Source organism: Diabrotica undecimpunctata, chromosome 2, assembly GCF_040954645.1.
Source record: "Diabrotica undecimpunctata isolate CICGRU chromosome 2, icDiaUnde3, whole genome shotgun sequence".
In the NCBI taxonomy this organism is placed as follows: Eukaryota; Metazoa; Arthropoda; class Insecta; order Coleoptera; family Chrysomelidae; genus Diabrotica; species Diabrotica undecimpunctata.
Genome location: NC_092804.1, coordinates 100,631,934 through 100,656,836, shown reverse-complemented (window position 1 = coordinate 100,656,836; position 24,903 = coordinate 100,631,934). Strand labels below are relative to the sequence as shown.

The following is a 24,903-nucleotide window of genomic DNA, read 5'->3' as shown; positions in this document are numbered from 1 at the left end:
TAAAAATAAGAATTTAACCATTAACAATTTTGTAAATAAGAATACCTTATCTCTTTGGATATTTCAATACTAATCTTCGCGTTTAATCACTTTACTAGAAAACCTGGAATTCATATCCGAAGGTACTATTCGTTGCAAAATAATTAAGATGGAATTCCCCAGATTTTTAATAATATACTTATATTCGAAACTTAACTTGAAAGGGTGAAGTTATTACAAACGAAAACAATTTTTTTGTTTAGTACGTTTTTGATCGCATGTAATTTACGGCTCGTCGGTGTTTCCGCGTCTACGGCAGTAATTAGCGTCTCGAATATTTCTTTTGCGAATTATATGCAGTGCGTGAGTAATTTTTTATTCCATATACCTACGAACATATACGTACCTTTCGCTCGTGCTCGTTTTGTTGGATTGTTTGTGATGGCTTCATCAAGTTTTACACCGGTACTGTTGCGTACAGTCAGTAAGTCTGTCTATTCACCAAGAGAGAAGACTATTGTCCTGAATATTCACGATGCTCTGGTTTCTCAGAATCCCACAAACACTGTTCGCAACATAGTTGAAAGTTGCGCCAACATAACTGACGTAGGAGAGTCAACTTTATATAGGTTCCTATCAGAAAGAAAAAAACACGGTATAGCTAACCCAAACACAAACGAACACTTAAAGAGAGGGAAAAAGCCTATTGAAATTGATGAATTTGCCAAAACTGGTATTCGAAGAAAAATTCATGGATTTTTTTTCAAAAAAGAAATACCAAACCTAAACAAAATTTTACAAGAAGTTAGAGACGACCCGGATCTGCCTCATATCGGACGAACTAAATTGTGGCAAGTTTTAAAAGAATTAAATTTCCGGTGGGAGAAATCAGACCGAAAATCACTTTTGATTGACCGGAAGGAGAAGATGATGTTGGAGAAGAAATTATCTAAGATTCATACGAAAATTCCGGGCTGAAGAAAGGCCCATCTTCTACCAGGATGAAACGTGGGTAAACTCAGGTCATACTCTAAAAAAAATTTGGTCAGATAAAAATATATTAAGCTCCAGGCAAGCCTTTATGGAAGGTTAGTCTACTGGTATCTCCCCACCTTCTGATAAAGGCAGTAGATTAATAATTTCTCACATTGGCAGTGAAAAAGGATTTGTTAAGCATGGTTTGTTGGAATTTCATTCCAAAAGCACAAAAGACTATCACGAGGAGATGATAGCTGATGTTTTCGAAAAGTATTTTGAGCAAATGATTGAACACATACCACCAAATTCAATTATGGTATTAGATAATGCACCTTATCATTCACGACTAGTAGAAAGACTTCTAACAAATGCGTGGAAGAAACAGAATATTCCTGACTGGCTGCGGAATAAGTATCTGCCTTACGAAGATGGAATGGTAAAAGCAGAACTTTTAAAAATTGCCCGGCAACACAAATCTAAGTTCAAGAAATACGTAGTTGACAAAATGGCGGAAAGGCGAAACATCACAGTCTTTAGACTTCCACCCTACCACTGCGAAATAAATCCAATTGAACTCATTTGGAACTCAGAAGAACAAAAAATGTGGGATCTTAATAACATAATTGATGCGACCGTAGAGATTATTAACCTAATTATTAACCCTCAAGACGACTCGGATTCCGAAGTTGATCCTATTTATTTTGAATTTGAATAGTTTTCTAATCGTAATTATATAAGGTAAGTAATAGTAGTTGTAATCGTAAGGTATTAAACGGGAAAGGCGCAAAATGTCGCCTGTCAAAATGTTCAATGTGTTTTAAATGTATCCATTTTTTTTTTCAAATCCTGAGAAAACTAAAAAGCATTTTTGAAAAATTTAAAGGCAGAATGAAATATTTTTTGGAATAAATAAAAAGTTTCTTTTGTATGCAATATTTTCAATTAAAAATTATACTATATTTTCACTTTTATTTTCACCCCTGTTACATAACATATTAAAATAAACATTGTAGAAGTTTTCAGGGACTATCTGCCCTGAGTAATAATGTAATATTTCATTTAAATTTAAATTTTTCAAAAATATTCATTAGTTTTCTCCGGATTCGAAAATAATGGATACATTTAAAACACATTGGAAATTTTGCCAGGCGACATTTGGCGCCTTTTTCCTTAATTAAATAAATGTATCTTTTACAAATGGCAAGAAACTTTTTATTTTTGAATAAAATAAATAAATTTTATTAAAAAATACAATTTACATAAGTACAATTTAAAAAATATATTTATTTAGTTCAAATAAATGTTTCAATCATATACTCTACGACACTGGTCGTTCATCTCTAACAATTCAAAATACCCCCGTAATAGGATTATAAGGTATTGTATTCCTTTAGATATAAGGTGGGTTAGTCGAAAACGTCTTAAACCGTCAGTTTTAGGTTGGTTTTTACTATTATATCGTATTACCTATCCTCTCTGTATTTCAGTTTTCTAATTAGGGTTAAACTTGTAGTGAGCTATCAACAAATTGTGAATTGGGTATAAATCTTGTCACAGAATACTTGAACGCGATTGGCCCGATAGTAGCAAAGATACTTGTCAAAGGCTACTTTGGCATGACGCCATGTTTAATTGCTATTTGTCATCGTATTTTATTTGCTATATCCCATCATATGGCATATCGCACGGCGATGTATGTTTCGACATTATAAGCTTAATGTGTTTTTGACAATTCACCCCCTGACCCCAATCCTTTATTATATAGTTCTTGAGCTACCCACTTTCTAATGACCCCTAAAAGCCGCGGTTCGAATAGCCGTTTTCGAGCTGAACGAAGCCATACTGAAAGTGGAGGGGGTAGCCCAATCCAATTAGATCTTCAATCGTTAATTTTGCATAAACTATTGGGTCAAATTTAATTTAGCAGAGCTGGAATTAATTTTTTTTATTTACTTTCATAATATTGTGCTTATTTTTTCCTAAAATAATAATTTGATACAATAAAATATAATAAATATAAAATAAAATATAAAAGATAAAATAAAATAGTCAAAAAACACTTTTTTTATATCTTAAAAGTGCCATAAAAAAATTATAACCTACAAATTGGAGTTGCACGCACTTGTGAGGTTATTTCAGTCATTGCACTAGAAGCAATGTTCTCTGCAAATTCTCTTTGCCTCTAGAGTTTGGATTAACAGCTACAAACACCAGACAATATAAAAATCAATCTGCAATTGAAGATAAGAAATGTCAACTCGGAGTTACAACCTTCTTTACAACCTAAGATAAGTAAAGGCGAAATAAAGAAAGTTTAAAAAGATATAAAAAATAGGGTATCAGGAAAAGATCATGTTACTATAGAAATGGTACACAAGGTAAGGGTTAGGATATAATCAATATGTTAGATTTTACTGAATAAAAGTATGCAAGACAAAACAGTACCAGAAGATTGAAATGACGCAATAACCCTAATAATCATAAGAAAGAAGACAGAAGTAATCGAAACAATTACCTTCATATTACCTTAATTAAATAAACTACTGAATATAATAGTAAGCAATATATTTAAAACGAAAATGAATAACTATATTCCATCTAGACTTCGAAAATGCAATACAATAGAGCATTTGATAACTGTGAAATACATTTACCCAATCCTCAGACTGTAGAGGCAGTTTGGTATGATGTACAACGAGCCTGGGATAGGACATCTTTAGAGAAAATCGATTATCTCATCAATAGTATGCCCTGACATATTTTAGAGTCCAAAGAATATCGTATATATCCAACGAATTATTAATTTTACACATTTTTTAACAGTTGGTTTTTTCTAAAATTTTGATCAATTACGTACCTCACCATAAGAGTATACTGTTACGATAAATATCATGACCTACAAAACTGTAAATATATTATGACTAATTCTGTTTTTGTTGTAGAAATTTCGGCGAAGGATCTAGACCCAAATTATGATGAATCATCCGACTCGAGGTTGCCAGGTAGGCCGAATAAAGACCGGTCTGAGTTCTGGTTACTTCGATGGGAGATCGTCGCTTCGCCGTCATTCTCGAATAACAGGATTTTATATTTATAGAGGAATTTTGTTATGAAGAGAGTCAGTTAATATCTGCAGATACGCGCCCGCGATTTTAATTGTAGCGTTCGTATTAAATAAGTTATGTATTATTAGTGGTTAATAAACTTATGTAAATTATCGTGCTTTTTAATAAATTAAAATACGAACAATATAATAAATTAATAAAGACATTATAAATTAAATAAAGGCATAGCAGTTAAATAAATTCCCAACATTGGTGTCAAAAGTGAATATAAAATAAATTGTGAAAATGGCGACGATTTATGAGCTCACAGTGACGAATTTAAGAAGACATCTCGAAGACAGAGAATTAGCTTCTACCGGAAAAAAGGCTGAGTTAGTCCAACGACTAAAGAACGCTTTGCTAGAAGAAGGTCTAGATCCAGAGACTTATATATTTGAAGATGCTGTCCTCTCGTCGATTTCGAAAGTTTCTTCTGATGTAGCCAAAGTTTCTGGTGATGTAGCTAAAGTTTCTGGTGATGTAGCCAAAGTTTCTGGTGACATCGCATCATTAGAGAACAAAGTTTCTGGCGATATTTCGAAAGTTTCTGGTGACATCACATCATTAGAGAACAAAGTTTCCGGCGACATCGCTTCTTTGGAAGACAAAGTTTCTAACGAGATTTCTTCGCTGGAAAGCAAAGTTTCTGCTAATATCTCTTTGGAAATCTCTAAAGTAACTTCTGAGATGTCTGCCCTCGACGATAGAATGTCTTCGTTAAAAAACCAAGTTGCTGCCGATATGTCGGCCTGCGAAGAAAAGATTAAAGAGATGGAAAGGAAGATGGAGGAAACAGGGACAGCAGAGAGAGGAAACAATCCAATTATAGTGGAGATAAAAGAAGAAGAGACGCATTGTAAGTTGGAAACACGGCCGAAATTTGAAGAAGTATAGGTTCTGTCCATGTGAAAGTCCCAACTTTCGATGGAAAATCGTCATGGAACAACTACATGAAACAGTTCGAATCAGCCGCAAGAGCAAATGGATGGTCTGAAAAAGAAAAGGCGGTAAACCTGACTATCGCTCTTCGAGAAGATGCCTTAGATGTGCTTCAGACCATAGCCGTAGAGGAGACCGATGATTTCGAACAACTCAAGAAGAGGTTAAATATGCGATATGGTCACGAACATTTGGAGCATGTATATCAGTCGCAGCTTAAAAATCGTAGACAGAAGAAAGAGGAGGCTCTTCAAGAATATGAGGTAGATATTGCCAGATTAGTACGATATGCTTATCCAACAGCTCCCGAAGACATGATGGAAAAATTGGCCGTTCAAACGTTTATTGATCGTCTTCGTGATCATGAAATGCAGAGAACACTACGATTAGCTCGTCACAAGACGCTGGTTGATGTCTTATCCGCCGCCCTCGAATACGAGTCAGCTACGCAGGCCTCTGGAGGGTACAGTAAAGTTAGGACTGTAAAAGAGGAAGGAGATGAAGATAAACTTGACCAGCTCGTTAATATGATTAAGAGTATGACATACAAGAAAACGAAGACCATCAGATGCTGGAATTGTGGCGAAATAGGACACGTACTAAGCTTCTGTAAGCACCCTAGGTACGACGCAAATCAAGAAACTCACCACCAGGAAAACTAGAACGGGTCAGCCTTAGGGGGGCAGCTTTGACCCGGAACTTTTCCAAAGACCCTCTCATACTAATAGCTTCTTTGAAATGTCGTGAAGATAGTGTATATGTAGATGGAGAAATAAATGGTAAAAGACATACGTTGTTGGTGGATACCGGAGTGACCAGAACCATTATACGGCCAACAGTTATAAACAGCCGTAAGAAACTGTTACCAACGAGGTTGCGACTTCGGACCGCTACAGGTGAAAATGCCAACATTCATGGAGAAATCCAGGTACAATTGGGAATTGGAGCAGAAAAGTTCGTCCATACAGTTATAGTTGCTGACATCGAAGAGGATGTTATATTAGGAATGGACGTAATGAATATGCATGGATTTCAATTGGATTTTAGGAATAAGGTAATCAAAGTTGGCAACGAGAAGGTATTTCTTCATCCACATAATAACAACACTGTGCAAGCAGCCATTAAAGAAGATACAGTCGTGCCTGCGAGAAGCGAAACGATCATAGTAGCGCGACTACAGGGAATTGTAGACGAAGGGACACCTGTTATGATGGAGCCTTGGAACCACGACGATGAGGTTGGCCGTGGAATCATAATTGGAAAGGAATTGGTGACTTCGGCTAAAGAAATTCCTGTGAGACTTATCAATGTCAACGACTACCCAGTGACCATCAAGTAAGAGACAAAAGTAGGAACTTGTTTACCTGTGACATCCATAATCCGTCAGGCGACAACATCTGATAATTCCAACGACAAATTCGACCAAATGGTTGCAGTTGCAGGACAGTCTCTAAATCAGATGGAGAAAAGGAAATTAAGGGAATTTCTTCGGCAGTACCGTGATATTTTCGTACCGAAAGAAGGAAAGACGGGAAGAACTACCGTTGTTAAGCATAAAATTGATACTGGTAATGCTAAGCCAATTCGTCAAACAGCTCGACGATTACCACAGGCGAAAAGAGAGGATGCTGAAACGATTGTTCAGGAAATGAAGAAAGACCTTAGAATAGAACCTTCTACGAGCCCATATGTCTCTCCGGTGGTCCTGGTTAAGAAGAAAGACGGAACGACGAGGTTCTGTGTGAATTACCGTTTGCTGAACGACGCTACCAAGAAAGATGGTTATCCTCTGCCTCGGATCGATGACACATTGGACACATTGGCTGGAAGTAAATTGTTTTCTACTTTGGATTTTAAGTCTGGATACTGGCAGGTAGAAATGGACCCAGTAGATAAAGAAAAGACAGCCTTCACCACAGGATCTGGATTGTGGCAATTCAACGTTATGCCATTTGGACTCTGTAATGCTCCTGCGACATTTGAGAGGCTTATGGAAAATGTGTTGAGAGGGTTATCTTGGAAAACATGCCTGGTTTATTTATATGACATAATCGTCTTGGGGGAGACATTCGAAGATTATTTGAGGAATTTAGAAAACGTTTTTTATCGACTTAAAGCTGCCCAATTGATGCTAAACCCCAAGAAGTGCCAGCTATTTCAAGGTAAAGTCGATTATCTGGGTCATATAGTCAATAAAGAAGGAGTGGCCGTGGATAAGGGAAAAATCGATTCCATTAAGGAATGGCCAAAACCAACTGACAAACACCAAGTAAGAAGTTTTCTTGGACTATGTACTTACTACCGAAGGTTTATTAAGAAGTTTGCAGATATCGCCAAGCCATTACCGCGACTTACGGAGGAAGCAAGAGATTACCGCTGGGATACAGACTGACAAAATGCCTTTGAGACCTTGAAAAAGCATTTAATAACAGCACCAATTTTAGGGTATCCACTGCCAGAAGGAGAGTTCATCTTAGATACAGATGCAAGTAATGTGGGAATTGGAGGAGTGCTGTCTCAGATTCAAGAAGGACAGGAACGAGTCCTCGGATATTTTAGTAAAGTTCTTTCAAAACCTGAGCGGAATTATTGCGTCACGAGAGGAGAACTTTTGGCAGTAGTGAAATCAGTAGAGCACTTCTATCAATACCTCTATGGAAGGAAGTTTTTAATCCGAACCAACCATGCCGCCCTTAAGTGGTTGATGCAGTTTAAGAATCCAGAGGGTCAGATAGCCAGATGGATCGAACGACTCCAAGAATACGATTTTAAGATTGAGCACCGGGCCGGAGTTAGCCACAGAAACGCTGATTCGCTTTCCAGAAGGCCATGCCCAGCAGAGTGTTCTCACTGCAACAAAACGGAATCCGAGGAAGCAGCAGTACTAAGAACGACGATGGTCAACGACGACTGGACGCCTACTAAGATAAGGGAAGAACAAGAAAGACGTATTGGGCCCAGTGGGACTCATTTATCATGGAAAATGGCTTGCTCAAACGAGTCCTGGAAAATGATGACGGTTTAGAGAAGAGAAGACAGTTGGTGATCCCAAAGAGCAGAATAGCCGAAATACTTCGTCAGTTACACGACAGTCCATCAGGAGAGCCTTTTGGTGTAAAGAAAACCCTTCAGCGAATTCGGGAACGGTTTTATTAGATGAACAGTTCCGACGATGTAAAAGACTGGTGTAAGAAATGTACTATTTGTGCCACGAGTAACGGGCCTTACCGAAAAAGGAGAGCTCCTATGAGACATAATATATAATGTTGAAAGCCCGTTTGAAAGAATAGCTTTTGACATCGCTGGGCCATTTCCAGAAAGTGAAAATGGAGGCAAGTACACGTTGGTAGTAATGGATCACTTTACTAAGTGGGTCAAGATTTACGCACTTCCAGACCAGAAGGCCACCACCGTTGCAGATAAGTTGATCCAAGAATATATCAGCCGATTTGGAGTGCCTTTGGAGATCCATAGTGACCAAGGCAGGAACTTCGAAAGTGATCTATTCCAAGGAATATGTGATAGACTAGGCGTGAAGAAAACAAGAACTACAGCATATCATCCGCAATCGGATGGTATGGTAGAACGAATGAATAGGACAGTTGGCAAGTATTTGACAAAGATGGTGTCCAATCATCAGCGAGACTGGGACCAATACCTTCCGTTCTTCACAATGGCCTACAGATCTGCTGTTAACGAATCAACAGGCCAGACACCAGCCAGAGTCCTATTCGGATGCGAAATGGATTACCTTATGATCTATAGTTTGGGTGTCGACCTGGAGAAGATGTAGCAGGTGAAGATTATATGATCGAATTACGAAGAAGAATGGACGATGTACATGAGTTGGTCCGTTCCCACCTTCAGATCGCTAGCGACCGAATGAAGAAACGGTACGATACACAAGCCGAAAAGGGTTGCTTTAAGAAGAACGACAAAGTCTGGCTCTATAATCCCAAGAAGCGAAAAGGTTGTTCTCCCAAATTGCAGCAGTTTTGGGAAGGCCCATACTTAATTATGGAAAAGATCAACGATGTCATCTACCGAATAAGCAAGATTCCGAGGGGGAAGCCGATGATAGTACACCATAACCGGCTGGCGTCTTTCGAAGGTGACCACGACGTAGATGAAGAAGTGGAAGTAAACCAAGTCCAAGATGTGTCTGACCTCACGTTTGAGGAATTCATGGGTGCCTATGGAGGTACCGGTAAAGCAAGACATGGTGTTACCACTGAAGAAAAGCAAGATCTACTCGCGCTCCTTGATGACTACTCGCTGGCCCTTACCATCCCGGCCAGTATCAAAGACGCACCAGAGTTGGCATCTGTTTTTCGAAGGAAGTTTGCAGAACTTCAATGCCAAGTGCCAGTTCCCGGTAAAACCCTGAAACTCCAAGATGCATCACGTTACCTTTTCTACCTGGCAACAAAAGCCACTGCCCGTGGCCAACCTACTTACCGAGATGTATGGGAAGCCTTACTTCAATTGAGAGAGCACGTACTAGAGTCCGACGTGCAAAAGTTAGCCATGCCAAAGTTGGAGTGCCGCCAATTAGATTGGAGGGTTATCCGAAATATGGTGGAGGGGATCTTTAAAGACACCGAAGTCCAGGTGTTAGTCTGTTGCAATCCGCATAGTTAATGGTGCGGAGAGAAAACCGTCCCTTATCACTTTTCTGTGTCACTTAGTATATATGCGCCAAATAATGACGGGACTAAACCAATTAGGGATCAGTTCCAATGGGACCTTCCAACAGAGCTCAACAATATAAAACGTCATTAAGATATTATAATAGGTAATTTTAACGTTTTCTTATATAAGTCTTCTATATTTTTCATATTGTAAAGATCTATATTTGTTAATAATTTTGATAAATGCAGATATAAAAATAGATCTCTTATTTTATTACTAATTTTATACACATTGTTCTTGCTATTAGTTTTAGTTGTCATTCATATATTTCTTTTGGGTTATTTTTTATTTTGCTTTATTTTGTTTAGTTACTTTTATAAAGTTTCATTAACTTTGCTGTAATTGATTTACTGTTTTTATTTTAGTTTTAATTATGTTTGTAGTTATTTATTGTTTTAACTCTAAATCCTTTTGCAGTTTTTTTAACTTACTAGTAAAATCTAGTTTATTCAATTTCCTGAAAAATAGAGATTATTGCTATCGTCAAAAGGGGTTTACAAAGTTAAGATGTTTCTCAGTTGAGTATTATCTAAATCAATGTTTGGGTATTTGTAGCTACCATTTTAATGTTTCCACCTATTTGAAATATAGTAACTAATCCTTATAGTCGTCAGCTAGCTAAAGGGTCTTAAGCTGGTTGATTATAGTAGTCTGTGACCTAGTGCCTTAGCTTCTTAAATGAATTGTTTAATAAATCAATAGACCATTATTTAAAGAATACTCATTATTATGTCTGAGTAAGTAATCTATTTATTACGTTAACTTTAGTTTTTAAGAACTGCGGATTAAGTCCACAAGATGATTATTTTTGTATTTATTTAATACAATAACACAAACCGGTAACATAAAAAAAACATAAAAAAAATATACCTGTTGTCTCCTAATATCAGCTTCATCTAGCTTTTCTTGTAGTTTCTCCAAAGTAACGGGACTAGAATGTGGATCTTCTAATCGTTCTAATATTCTTTTAGGGGGATGTTTCTTTACAATGCTGTCGTCATTATCATCATCTTCAAATGCGATTTCAAAGGACATTCCATTTGCTAAAAAAAAAGTATGTTGATAAAATCGCAAACTAAATGCAACAAGGAATAAAGAACTATTACAACTACATATTCAAATATTCCAAAGTGGAACTATTTAAATTAAATGAAATTAAATTGTGGCTTATATCCAATAAAAATAGTAATTGTATTAAGATGCCATAAGAAAATAGCTTCGCAACAAATATTTCAAGTTACAGCTATATACCTTAACTTTAAGATATTTAGTATTAAACATACTAAATATCTTAAAGTTAAACTTAAAGTTTAAGATATTTAGCATTAAACATATTTAACAAAATCTTAAACGACACAGAAACACCAGAGGAATAGCATAAGACCATCACAATCCCCATATTTAAAAAAGGACAAAAAACTTACCCACAAAACTACAGAGGAATAACGAAACCCTCTTAAATACAACGATGAAACTTTTCACAAGTATTCTTAAGGACAAATTGAAAAGGCAAATCACGAATGCTGAAGAACAACAAGGTTTTACAAGAGGGCGGTCTATAACAGATGCAGTATTCATAATAAAACAAATAAAAGAAAAAGCTATAGAGTTCGGCATGTCAGCGTATATTTGCTTCATTGATCTGACGAAGGCGTTTGACGGGGTTCGCCTGGGAGACATTCTTAATATATTAATAAAAAATAAAACGCCGACCAACATAACAAAGATAGTCAATAACCTAAATAACAACAATGTAACCAAAGTTAGAGCAGGAGAACAATTCACTGAAAATATTCTAACACCGGGAGGAATTTGACAAGGCGACAGTTTAAGCCCCTTCTTGTATAACCTACTCATGGGCAAAATTATAAACAAAGTAAAATATTTTAATCTCGGATACAGAATGGGCAACAAAAGAATTGGTATGGTGTGTTACGCAGAAGATGCAGCAATTTTTGCCGAATCAGAAGATGATCTTCAGAGACAGCTCTTTCAGTTCTTTCAAATAAGTCGCCAACTAAATATAACCATTTCTACCAACAAAACTAAATGTATGACAATAGCAAAAGATCCGCTCAGATGTGAGTTAGTGGTTGAGAACAACCCCATAGAACAGGTCATCCAATTCAGATATCTGAGCATAGATATATCAAGCAGACACGACCCAGTAAAGGACCTACGGAGTCAGATCAACAAAGCATCCGCATTGTCGGGATGTCTGCGGGAGATAGTCTGGTCAAATCCGTATATGCGCACAGATAGTAAAATTAGAATCTACAAGACTTGCATACTACCGATCATGACATACGACACAGAAGTGCGCGAAGATACCAACAAAATGAAACAGATGCTAAGGGTTGCCGAGATAAAAACCCTAAGCACAATAGTGGCAAAACAAGAAGAGGCAGGGTGAGAAATACAAAACATTAGAGAGCAGTGCAAAATTCAAGATATTGTAAGATGGGGAAGGCAGCGTAAAAGAATGTGGTACAGTCATTAAGACGAATGGATGAGAATAGACTCCCAAAAGTTGCCCTAAAAAAACAACCCGCCCGGTTTAAGACCTCCAGGAAGACCACCTGCAAGATGGAGGGATAGTTGGCAATCTACTTTCGAGGATATTAACCAGAGGCAGCTTCAAAATTAAACAGATCAAAAGATCTAAAAGAAGTAGAAGAAGAAGAAGAAGAAGTATTAAACATAAACTATACTAATTTTAATTTGGGGAAGGTTAAAAGTGAACACAAATATTAAAAAAAAGTACATCACAAAGAAGGAAAAAAAATATTAAAAATAAACGCAAATATAAACAGAAAATTAAAATTATTATCCAGATTGAGCCATACAGAACACACTCCCTCTAATGGGAAAATTCACTCATTCCAGATACCTACGGTATTATAAGGATTGAGCTCTGGTGGGACTCTCCATGTTATCGAGTCCCAGGTGACTTGATACGTCGGTGTATCTCCTAAAAATTTTCGCATTTGGACGTCGAAAGTGGCACAACTTTCTGCATGATCTTATATAGATGTTCATTTAGACCCAGCTTTTTTATATTTTCTAGAAGGTTCTTCGAAATGGCTTTAGTGGTAGAAAGAAGAATAGGTATCATCTGAGTACTTTCCATTTTCCATTGTCTTTTTATTTGTATTTCCAGATCTCTGTACTTGGCGATCTTTTCGTTGTACTTAATACGCAGATTATTGTTGTTAGGTATCGCCACATCGATTAGTGTTGTTTGTCCCGTTAGTTAATTAATTAGCACGAGATCTAGTCTATTATGCGCTACAGTTTGGTCTTTGAGCACAGTGCGATCCCAGTATAGATTATATTGATAATATGGGAGATGGTTTGTCTGTAGAAGTCCCAGTTTAGAAGCTATCTCTTGATGGAGGATCTATTAAGTCATGCCGTCATGCCTTACAGCCCCCTGTAAGAAGTTGGATGGTTTCTTGGGCTGAACATACATATCGGCATTTCTCGTTTGGACCTGAGGATCTTTGACGATATATTTCAGGTAATTTTTGGTTGGTTTAACCTCATCCTGAACGGCAAGTAATAAACCTTCTGATTCAGGGAACATCTTTCCTGATGCCAACCAATTGTTCGATGCTATATTGTCGACATAGTCTTGACCGACTTCATTCGGATGTCGCCCGTGTAGAGCTTTACCCATCCAGATGCGCATTTTTTTGTTCTTGGTGAGATGGTTATGCGCATTTCTTGTTCCCTCAGTTTGATCAGTATTGTGTCATGTACTGCACAAATCGCGCGATGAAGAGTAGATGTTTCCGCCTGAAATAAGTTTTTAAATTATTAATCTGTTTTTCTAATTGCCCGATTATATCCATAAGTCCTCGTCCTCCTAAACACCGCGGTAATGTCGTTCTTTCTACTGCACTTCGAGGATGGTGTTTTTATGTCTTTGTGAGGTGTGTTCGTACTTTTGCTAAAGAGTTTCTATATTTGTTTTAGTCCACTTAATAATCCCAAATGAGTAGCTAAGCGCGGAAAATGCGTAGGAGTTTAATGCCTTAAACACATTTTTACTATTAGGATGTGAGCGAAGTAGCTGTTTTACCCTTCATATGAACTCTGATGTTAATTCGATTTTAATTTGTTTATGGTCAATTTTCCGCGCTTACTTTACTCCTAGATATTTATATGCGTCATTTTCTTCCATAGCCTTGATGTTTTAGCATTTTGCATATTGAATCCTCCGGGCTGAACCTTTCCCTTGACTATATTTAGTACACGGCACTCTAACCCAAAGTGCATACTGATATTTATTTGAAAAAGATTCTACAGTTTTTAGCATTTGATCTAAGTGATCAAATTCACTGAAAGTGAATTTTTTAGAAAATTGGTATATTTTTTACAACTTTTGTAAAAAAATATCATTTACGCAAATATAAGTTAGGATTTTGACATAAAAATATTTAGAGAATATAAAGTATATTCTCTTTGGCATTTTTTATTTATAAATATTAATATGGCCAAATCTTTGTCTGAAACTTTGGGTTTTGTTAGACAACACAACTTAAAGCTAATATTCAAGATTGGGAAAAGCTTTTATTATAGTAGGAATATTTTTATCTGCACTGAGCAATGCGTTACAATGCAAGGATTATTACGACTATTGGTCGATATATTAGTATAAGCAAAGTATCACACAGCCACATTTGTCTACTGTTGGATATAAACTTTCTTCAGATGCCTCTGCCTCTCTCTGTCGTGCGTAACACCAATCCAGTTTAGAACTACCAACCACTCTAGATACTTTTTCAAGACATAGACTAAGCGTTCTTCTATTACTGCGTGTGTGCATATACTTTTTTATTTTAAGACATCTGCTATTTACCGCTCGTATTGTAGATGATTTGCGTATTATACATCTAACGTTTATTCATGATACCCAGAATTCTATAACCCTGTACTAGCATGTACCTGGTCTAGCCGCATGCGAAATAGTACCCCGCAGACATACATCAAGATATAGTTGACTGTTTTAGAATATCTGCTACAGAGATTACAGCTTTAGTCTCTATCAAAAAGCACCATTGAGTATAGGTGTCCATTGTACCCTTTCATCCTGAATCCAACACAGGCCAGGGCATCCTTAACGGGATATGGTCTGGTACGGTCATTAGAAGATTTACCACTTCCTTTCAAAAAAAAGTGTATATGTAAGTTTGTGAACCATGGTCTAACTATATGACAATAAAACACTGAAATTCAAAACTTTCACAAAATTTATTACACTATCTTATTACTACAGCTGTATTGGCAGAGTGCCTTTCTCAAGTGATCTATTTTTGGTATGTGCTTACACTTTATAGTCTTTAACTGAATAGGTTGAGGAAGGGAGATCTGTTTGTCAAAGGTTCGTCATTCAGAATTGTGTCTGTATTTTTTAATTTTTTCATTTTCATAGACTCTTCAATAGAAACACCGAAACACCCTTACAAATCTCAAATAATTCATACTTAAAACAATTTATACTCTAAGGAGTTAATGATAGATGGTTTAAATTCTTTTGCGATATACAAAGAAACTTAAATGTATTATTTTTGGGATTTTGTTTGGGATGAAGCAATATTATCAAATTTGTCAGTTTCTAGCCAAAACTTCTGTTGGTGAAATGATGATGACAAATTTACATTTTATGTTTAAAACAAATACGTGGTGGGAATTTATAAAAATGTATTAATTGGACCTTTATTTTTCCAAGAAACCTTAAATGAGAACCGTTATCTGTTGTTCTGTTTTACAAAATGTCAGCAAATATGGTTCCAGAAGAATGGTGTTCCATGTCACAGCAGATTAGATATACATCAATACATTGAAAATATTTTTAATGCAAGAGTTTTTCATCGTTTCTCTGAAACAATATGTACCAAAAAGATTTAAAATCCACAAGATCGTAAAGGTATGTAGATGATGTGATTCTCCATGTAACCATGATGTCATCATAAATCAGCCAATCCCGTCCACTGCTGGACATAGGCCTCCCTCAGTTCTTTCCAGTGTTCTCTACACTGGGCCGCTTGTAGCCAGTTTCCCGCTACTCTTTTTATGTCGTCGGTCCATCTAGTCAGTGGTCGTCCTCGGCTTCTTTTATAATTTCTGGGCCTCCATTCCATAATTCGTCTTGTCCATCGTTCATCTTGTGTTCTGGCTAAGTGTCCTGCCCAGTTCCACTTAAGTCTCGTGGTTCTTTCGATGACGTCTTGAACTCCTGATCTTTGCCTGATTTGTCGGTTTGTTATGTGGTCTCGGAGGCTCACATTCAGCATTGCACGTTCCATGGCTCGTTGTGTAACTCTTAGTTTATTCGCAGATTTCTGCGTGAGTGTTAAAATCTCTGCTCCATAAGTTTGTACAGGCAAAACACATTGGTTATAAACTTTTCGCTTGAGACACATGGGAATTGAACTTTTTAGAATATGGCTTAGTTTGCCAAATGCTGCCCATGTCAGGCCTATTCGCCTCTGTATTTCATTTGTTTGAGTGTCTCTGTTTAAGATAAACAGAGACAACCATGATGTACATTAACTAAAAATAATAATCGATCAAATTTACCATAAAAAAGAAAAATAATATCACTACTAGCTATCGATGTTTACAACATTTAAACAGTTGAAATATTTATAAAAAAAAAAAAACGAGTTTCGTTAATTTTCCTGTTAAAGATTTATAACTCTGAAATTTTACATTATTTTACCTCCTTGTTGTACATTATTCACAGCTGCATTTTCTAATAGTTCTTCTTGAAGATCTTCCGCTTCCAATGGAGGGATATTTGGTTGCCTTTTTGGTGAGACTGGAAGAGTTCTTGCTTCTGTATGTCCATTTGCTAAATTACCATCCAGAGGTTCTACTGTTAAATTTTTTGCGGCACTACAGCCCATATCTACAAAATATTTGGAAAATATCTATAAACTAAGGTACTATTTTATGTCAAAGAAGAGAGATATAACTTTATACTAATTGAGCTGTGTGTACTGAACGACCCTGAAAATTACAACGGGTTTCTTCAGACATAGTGACATACATAAATACACGTATGTACAAACACCAAAAAATATCAGATCGATTATCGATTATATAATTGTTAAGAAAAGTAGTACTATCAAAATTAAAGATACACAAGTCAAGTGAGGAGCTAAATGTAGCACTTACCATTAATTAACAATTTCAAAAATCGGAATTTCCTACTCGTAGAACACACAAGCTAGAAATAAGGAGAAACTCAAAGTAGAAAATGAATGACAGGAAGTAAAAATGAACTTCAACATACATTTACTATAGTATTTTTCATATAAAAATGCGTGCACGTCATTCAAGATTTACGACGTCAGAACCCCACAGCGTTGCCAAAATATCAGAATAGTTAGTAAGAGAGGAATGTTTAAAATCACCTCAGTCAACTATTTGTCAAACTATTATATAACAGTAAATACACTTAGTCTTAAGACTACTGCAACACACTAAAATACATAAGAAAACATTTTAATACAAAATTATATATTCGAAATTTTAAACTTACCTCTATTTAGAGCATTAATATTAAAAACGTCCCGCCATTATTTCTTGTTTAAAATAATCTATCTTACATGAAAGCTTATCAGATTTCTACAGACTATTTAGTTGTTTTGGCATAGCACAATCACAATACACAACAATAATTAGTTTTCAAAGCTATTAATCTAAATTTAATATCTATTTATAAATACAATTTATTAATATATATTATACTATGAACAAATTGTGTAAGAAGTCAAAACATAAACAAAATTCTTAATCTAAAAAGCGGCAACACTTTAAACAATTTTGCCACACGCTGAACTGTCAAAAAATTTGAAGTATTCCAATATCAGTTGCGCACAACTGTCTAATATATTTAAATAAAATTATCATTTTGTGGAATATTAGACTTAAAGAGTTATTTCATAAAATTTATATTATTAATAATAACAAATGTTTTTGGTTATTTAATCAATATAATTCTAAAATTCCCAATATAATCATAATTACATTTTTCTGATTATTATACCATGTTGACGCCTATGAAAGATCGAGCAGTTCCGTATGGGTTTCGTATTATTAGCTGTGTTAGGAAAATTTGAACTCTAAGGTTGACGTTCTGGAAATTTTAAATATAATTTACGTCACTTTATATAAATTGTGAACGTGCACGCATTTTTATATGAAAAATCTAGACGAATCTATAATGAACCTTTACTAGAGAAGACAGGTACTAACTACAACTGTGGAAAACAATAAAGGAAATCGGAATAACTCCGATGTTAATAAAGGCCGTAAAGAACCTGTAACACAACATCAAGGTACAAGTTAAAATCAGCACACGTACAAGTACTCGAACGAATCTAAGATGACAACAGGATTATTGCAGCTACATCTACATCTCCGACGTTGTTCCTGATATTCTTGAACAAATATTAAAGCCATCGAAAAGGAAATGTGCAGGTATGGGAATACCAGTCCAAGACGACTGCTTGTACATATTAAGATTACTCAGATAACCAAGTGGTAATATCTTAAAAAAATTGACTGGAAATAAACTTAGAAAACATCAAACAACATAACAAGAGCTAGTAAGAAAGTTGGAAATGGATGAAGATATGAAAAATAATGGCACTGAAAATTTTAAGAATTACTAAGAAATACTAAAGATTCAAAATTTCAAAGAATAAAACCACTGAGCAAGAAAAAGACAGCAGATTAGCACAGAAAAGAACATTTATCAAACAAATAAATGTGATAAACAAATTACTAGAAATATAAAGAAGAGAATATACAACACCACGTTACGTAGTGTAATGAATTACGGAGAAGTAAATTGGGTAATAAACAAACGAAACGGGTCCAAAATTATAGCAACCGAAATATAGTTCATGACAAAAAGTTATAGAGTAACAAGGCTGGCTCGTCTTAGAAATAAGGTAATAAGAATGGCTATAAAACAAAGCACACTAAGCTACATTAAAGAGAATAATTTAATTTGGTATGGGCACGTACACGTACAAGAAGGATATCAAAGATGTTGGATTGAAGCCCAATAGGAGAGAACGAAAGAGGCATAAAGCGAAGATCACGGAGGGATGAAGTAGATAAGGCCATGGAAAGAAGAGACCTTAGAGATGGAGAATGTCAGGAAAGAAAGGACTGGAGACGTTGGCTGAAACATGCAAGGCAGAGATAGAAATCACTATATATATATATATATATATATATATATATATATATATATATATATATATATATATATATATATGTATAATCTTTGCAGATTAGTTAAATAGTAAACTCTTAAATATTGGGGAAATCTGCAAGAAATACTCTAATGTGTATCAATTGTTTCGCCGAACGTTTTGGCCAAAGAGAATTAATTTGGCTTCTTCAGGGCTGAAAGAGAATAAATTATAATTAGCTACCATATATTATCTATTAAAACATTATTGATCTTACCGTAACTTAGAATTGTAGAGTTAGAATATTAAAAATCTTTGCTAGTAACATAGTGGTGTTTTTTGTTACTATGTGCAAAAAAAAAGTTTTTTATAAGGATTGAAATGTATGGTAGCTTCGAACTTGACACGTAAAGGCTTACCCAAGGTTAATCGAAAAACCCAATGCAACTACATTTAAAAGGAGGTAATTCTTTGAAATGTCTGCAATAACTAAATTTTTGATTTTTAGATAGTTAAAAGTGAGGTTCTGTTTAAGCCAGAACGCAAGCACTGACAACTTCATTATTAGTTGGTATGAATCTTTATGTCGTTAAGGTTCATTGGTAAAAAACGAATGAATTTAAATCCCAGTAAAGGGAAATATTATTTTGATTTTCTTTATTTAATTATATTATATTGTTCATGTATTATTGAATCTTATTGAGACGTATCTAAGAAAAGCAAGGGAATGTTATATATTTTTTGTTAATGAAAATTAATTATAAAGGTATGTTAGTTGTTAATGGATATATCAGTCAAATTAGTAATCTGTGATATAGTATTGTTCTTGGTATCTGATTTAAGTAACAGGTGGTATATATCGCTTAGATTCTTGATGTCACTCTTAACATTAATGGAGAAATCATTAAGGAAAATATAAGACATTTCAATGAACTCTCTTTTAGATTTATTGTTCTCACGGTGGAGAATTGTGGTGTTAGTATAGTCCATGAGATGACCAGTGGAATGGACATGTTTGGCTAATGCACAACGGTCAGGGTGAAGTCGAGAATCACTATTGTGTAGTGTAATACGTGATTTCAATAATTGAGATGTTTGACCGATGTAGGAATTGTTGCAAGAGAGACATGGAATGTTGTAGACAATATTACTAAGCCTATCTATGGGAGTCTTATCTTTTATCTTAGAATAAAGATTATTAATTGTTAGGGCTGATCTACAAGCTACATTAAGTTTAATGTTGTTATTATTATTGCCAAAGCTATTTTCAACACTTTTCAGAATCCTTGTTAACCCCGGAGTGATATCTCTGAAATATGGTAATGAAAAATATTTGTTTATAGGAGTATCAGAGACTGGGTTCCCACTTAAGACATCAGGATCAGCATTGTTAGTCGCGAAGGAAGGTGAAATATCTTCGTCATGGATAGTATTAAACAAAATCTTATTAACTAATGGTGTTGGATAAGCGTTTGAAATAAAAAGTTTCTGTAGGATTTGTAGGTTTTTTTTATGAAATGAAGGATCTGATAGTTTTGTTACTCTATTTTTCATCTGTTTGATTAAGTTGACTTTGGTAGAATTATTATGGTATGAGTTGTAGTTAAGGTATCTACCAGAATGGGTCGGTTTTTGATACCAATCTATTTTGATGTTGTTGGTTTCCCTGATCATCCTTATGTCGAGAAAGGGGACGGACCAATTACCATCTTCCCTCTCTATAGTGAACTGGATGTAGGGGTCATAACCATTAAAAGTGTCTAATAGTTCATCTACCTTGTCATTGGGTATAGCCAAAATGATATCATCAACATATTTTTAAATAAATGGAATATTAAAGGATAGTAAAGGAATGACTGAGTCTAATACATAATCCATAACGTAAGTTGCAATGATAGGAGAAATCTTAGCTCCCATAGGGGTACCGAAAGTTTGTTGATAGAATTTATCATTAAATGAGAAGTAAGTGTTGTTAAAGAGAAATTCGACGATGCTGATGAATCTGTCGTAAGACATCGAACAACAACCTCTAATACGGTCCCAGTTGATCTCTATTGATGTCAAACATATTCCTAGATGAACATTGCTGAATAAGGATACAACGTCAAGGCTAACGAGGACATAATTTGATGGAAGTATGTAGCCATTATATTTATTTACCATCTCAAAAGAATCTTTAATGTAATATTGACTTTCATAATTATATGCATTAGTAAGTATGTCTGTAACAAAAGCTGAGATATTTTCAGTGGGTGTTCCAATGGAAGCTACTATGGGACGAACCGATAGTGTTGGTTTGTGGATTTTTGGCAAAGCATAAAACTTTGCAATGTTCCCATTATATGTTGTTAGTTTTTTCTTTGTGTTACGGTCAATCACATTGGAAGAGGCTAAGGATGCGATTAATGTATTGCATTTCCTTTGCAGATAAGAAGTGGGATTGGATGTAAGTGAAACATAAGATCTTTCATTATCTATAAGAGAAGAACACAGTTGTAAGTAGTGAGTTTTTTCTAAGATGACTGTAACATTACCTTTGTCTGCTTTTGTCACTAAGAGCTCAGGATTGTATTTAAGAAATTTTTTAGTTTTAGTATATAAGTTATGGAAAAAAGTATTAGATGATTTAGAAGTATTCAAAATGTGATTAGTGATAATGTTGGTGGTTCTTGATCGGATTAAGTTTTGTTCTAATTCAGATGGCAATGAAGAAATTATGTATTCTAAGTCTGCTAAAAGTGTTTTTACTTGAAAATTTTTTTTTTTTTGTTTTTTTTTTTTTTTCCTTCCTTTCCTTCAAGTAAAAATACTTTTAGCAGACTCAGAATACATAATTTCTTCATTGCCATCTGAATTAGAACAAAACTTAATCCGATCAAGAACCACCAACATTATCACTAATCACATTTTGAATACTTCTAAATCATCTAATACTTTTTTCCATAACTTATATACTAAAACTAAAAAATTTCCTAAATACAATCCTGAGCTCTTAGTGACAAAAGCAGACAAAGGTAATGTTACAGTCATCTTAGAAAGAACTCACTACTTACAACTGTGTTCTTCTCTTATAGATAATGATAGATCTTATGTTTCACTTACATCCAATCCCACTTCTTATCTGCAAAGGAAATGCAATACATTAATCGCATCCTTAGCCTCTTCCAATGAGATTGACCGTAACACAAAGAAAAAACTAACAACATATAATGGGAACATTGCAAAGTTTTATGCTTTGCCAAAAATCCACAAACCAACACTATCGGTTCGTCCCATAGTAGCTTCCATTGGAACACCCACTGAAAATATCTCAGCTTTTGTTACAGACATACTTACTAATGCATATAATTATGAAAGTCAATATTACATTAAAGATTCTTTTGAGATGGTAAATAAATATAATGGCTACATCTTCTTCTTCATGTGCCTTGTCCGTTCCGAACGTTGGCAATCAACATGGCTATTCTGACTTTGTTTACGGCAGATCTGAATAGTTCAGCAGATGACAATCCGAACCATTGCCGCAAGTTTTGGAGCCACGAGTGTCTTCTCCTCCCTGGACCCCCTCTGCTGTCTATTTTCCCTTGAATGATCAGTTGGCTACATACTTCCATCAAATTATGTCCTCGTTAGCCTTGACGTTGTATCCTTATTCAGCAATGTTCATCTAGGAATATGTTTGACATCAATAGAGATCAACTGGGACCGTATTACAGGTTGTTGTTCCATGTCTTACGACAGATTCATCAGCATCGTCGAATTTCTCTTTAACAACACTTACTTCTCATTTAATGATAAATTCTATCAACAAACTTTCGGTACCCCTATGGGGTTATGGGGTACCCTAAGCGTTTGAAATAAAAAGTTTCTGTAGGATTTGTAGGTTTTTTTTATGAAATGAAGGATCTGATAGTTTTGTTACTCTATTTTTCATCTGTTTGATTAAGTTGACTTTGGTAGAATTATTATGGTATGAGTTGTAGTTAAGGTATCTACCAGAATGGGTCGGTTTTTGATACCAATCTATTTTGATGTTGTTGGTTTCCCTGATCATCCTTATGTCGAGAAAGGGGACGGACCAATTACCATCTTCCCTCTCTATAGTGAACTGGATGTAGGGGTCATAACCATTAAAAGTGTCTAATAGTTCATCTACCTTGTCATTGGGTATAGCCAAAATGATATCATCAACATATTTTTAAATAAATGGAATATTAAAGGATAGTAAAGGAATGACTGAGTCTAATACATAATCCATAACGTAAGTTGCAATGATAGGAGAAATCTTAGCTCCCATAGGGGTACCGAAAGTTTGTTGATAGAATTTATCATTAAATGAGAAGTAAGTGTTGTTAATGAGAAATTCGACGATGCTGATGAATCTGTCGTAAGAAATGGAACAACAACCTCTAATACGGTCCCAGTTGATCTCTATTGATGTCAAACATATTCCTAGATGAACATTGCTGAATAAGGATACAACGTCAAGGCTAACGAGGACATAATTTGATGGAAGTATGTAGCCAACTGATCATTCAAGGGAAAATAGACAGCAGAGGGGGTCCAGGGAGGAGAAGACACTCGTGGCTCCAAAACTTGCGGCAATGGTTCGGATTGTCATCTGCTGAACTATTCAGATCTGCCGTAAACAAAGTCAGAATAGCCATGTTGATTGCCAACGTTCGGAACGGACAAGGCACATGAAGAAGAAGATGTAGCCATTATATTTATTTACCATCTCAAAAGAATCTTTAATGTATTATTGACTTTCATAATTATATGCATTAGTAAGTATGTCTGTAACAAAAGCTGAGATATTTTCAGTGGGTGTTCCAATGGAAGCTACTATGGGACGAACCGATAGTGTTGGTTTGTGGATTTTTGGCAAAGCATAAAACTTTGCAATGTTCCCATTATATGTTGTTAGTTTTTTCTTTGTGTTACGGTCAATCTCATTGGAAGAGGCTAAGGATGCGATTAATGTATTGCATTTCCTTTGCAGATAAGAAGTGGGATTGGATGTAAGTGAAACATAAGATCTATAATTATCTATAAGAGAAGAACACAGTTGTAAGTAGTGAGTTCTTTCTAAGATGACTGTAACATTACCTTTGTCTGCTTTTGTCACTAAGAGCTCAGGATTGTATTTAGGAAATTTTTTAGTTTTAGTATATAAGTTATGGAAAAAAGTATTAGATGATTTAGAAGTATTCAAAATGTGATTAGTGATAATGTTGGTGGTTCTTGATCGGATTAAGTTTTGTTCTAATTCAGATGGCAATGAAGAAATTATGTATTCTGAGTCTGCTAAAAGTATTTTTACTTGAAGGAAAGGAAGGAAAAAAAAAAAAAAACAAAAAAAAAAAAAATTTTCAAGTAAAAACACTTTTAGCAGACTTAGAATACATAATTTCTTCATTGCCATCTGAATTAGAACAAAACTTAATCCGATCAAGAACCACCAACATTATCACTAATCACATTTTGAATACTTCTAAATCATCTAATACTTTTTTCCATAACTTATATACTAAAACTAAAAAATTTCTTAAATACAATCCTGAGCTCTTAGTGACAAAAGCAGACAAAGGTAATGTTACAGTCATCTTAGAAAAAACTCACTACTTACAACTGTGTTCTTCTCTTATAGATAATGAAAGATCTTATGTTTCACTTACATCCAATCCCACTTCTTATCTGCAAAGGAAATGCAATACATTAATCGCATCCTTAGCCTCTTCCAATGTGATTGACCGTAACACAAAGAAAAAACTAACAACATATAATGGGAACATTGCAAAGTTTTATGCTTTGCCAAAAATCCACAAACCAACACTATCGGTTCGTCCCATAGTAGCTTCCATTGGAACACCCACTGAAAATATCTCAGCTTTTGTTACAGACATACTTACTAATGCATATAATTATGAAAGTCAATATTACATTAAAGATTCTTTTGAGATGGTAAATAAATATAATGGCTACATACTTCC

General features: G+C 35.1%; 1 protein-coding gene across 1 annotated transcript in view; it reads right to left on the bottom strand.

Moving 5' to 3' along the window:
- The window catches only part of LOC140433390 (uncharacterized), a 68,462-nt gene that overhangs the window by 11,383 nt on the left and 32,176 nt on the right, over positions 1-24,903 (bottom strand). The window contains exons 2-3 of the mRNA XM_072521404.1: positions 16,420-16,608; positions 10,563-10,735 (exon numbers count right to left, since the gene is read on the bottom strand). Coding sequence (XP_072377505.1) covers positions 10,563-10,735; positions 16,420-16,606 — 360 coding nt within the window. The 5' untranslated portion in view covers positions 16,607-16,608. The remainder of the gene's footprint in view (positions 1-10,562; positions 10,736-16,419; positions 16,609-24,903) is intronic.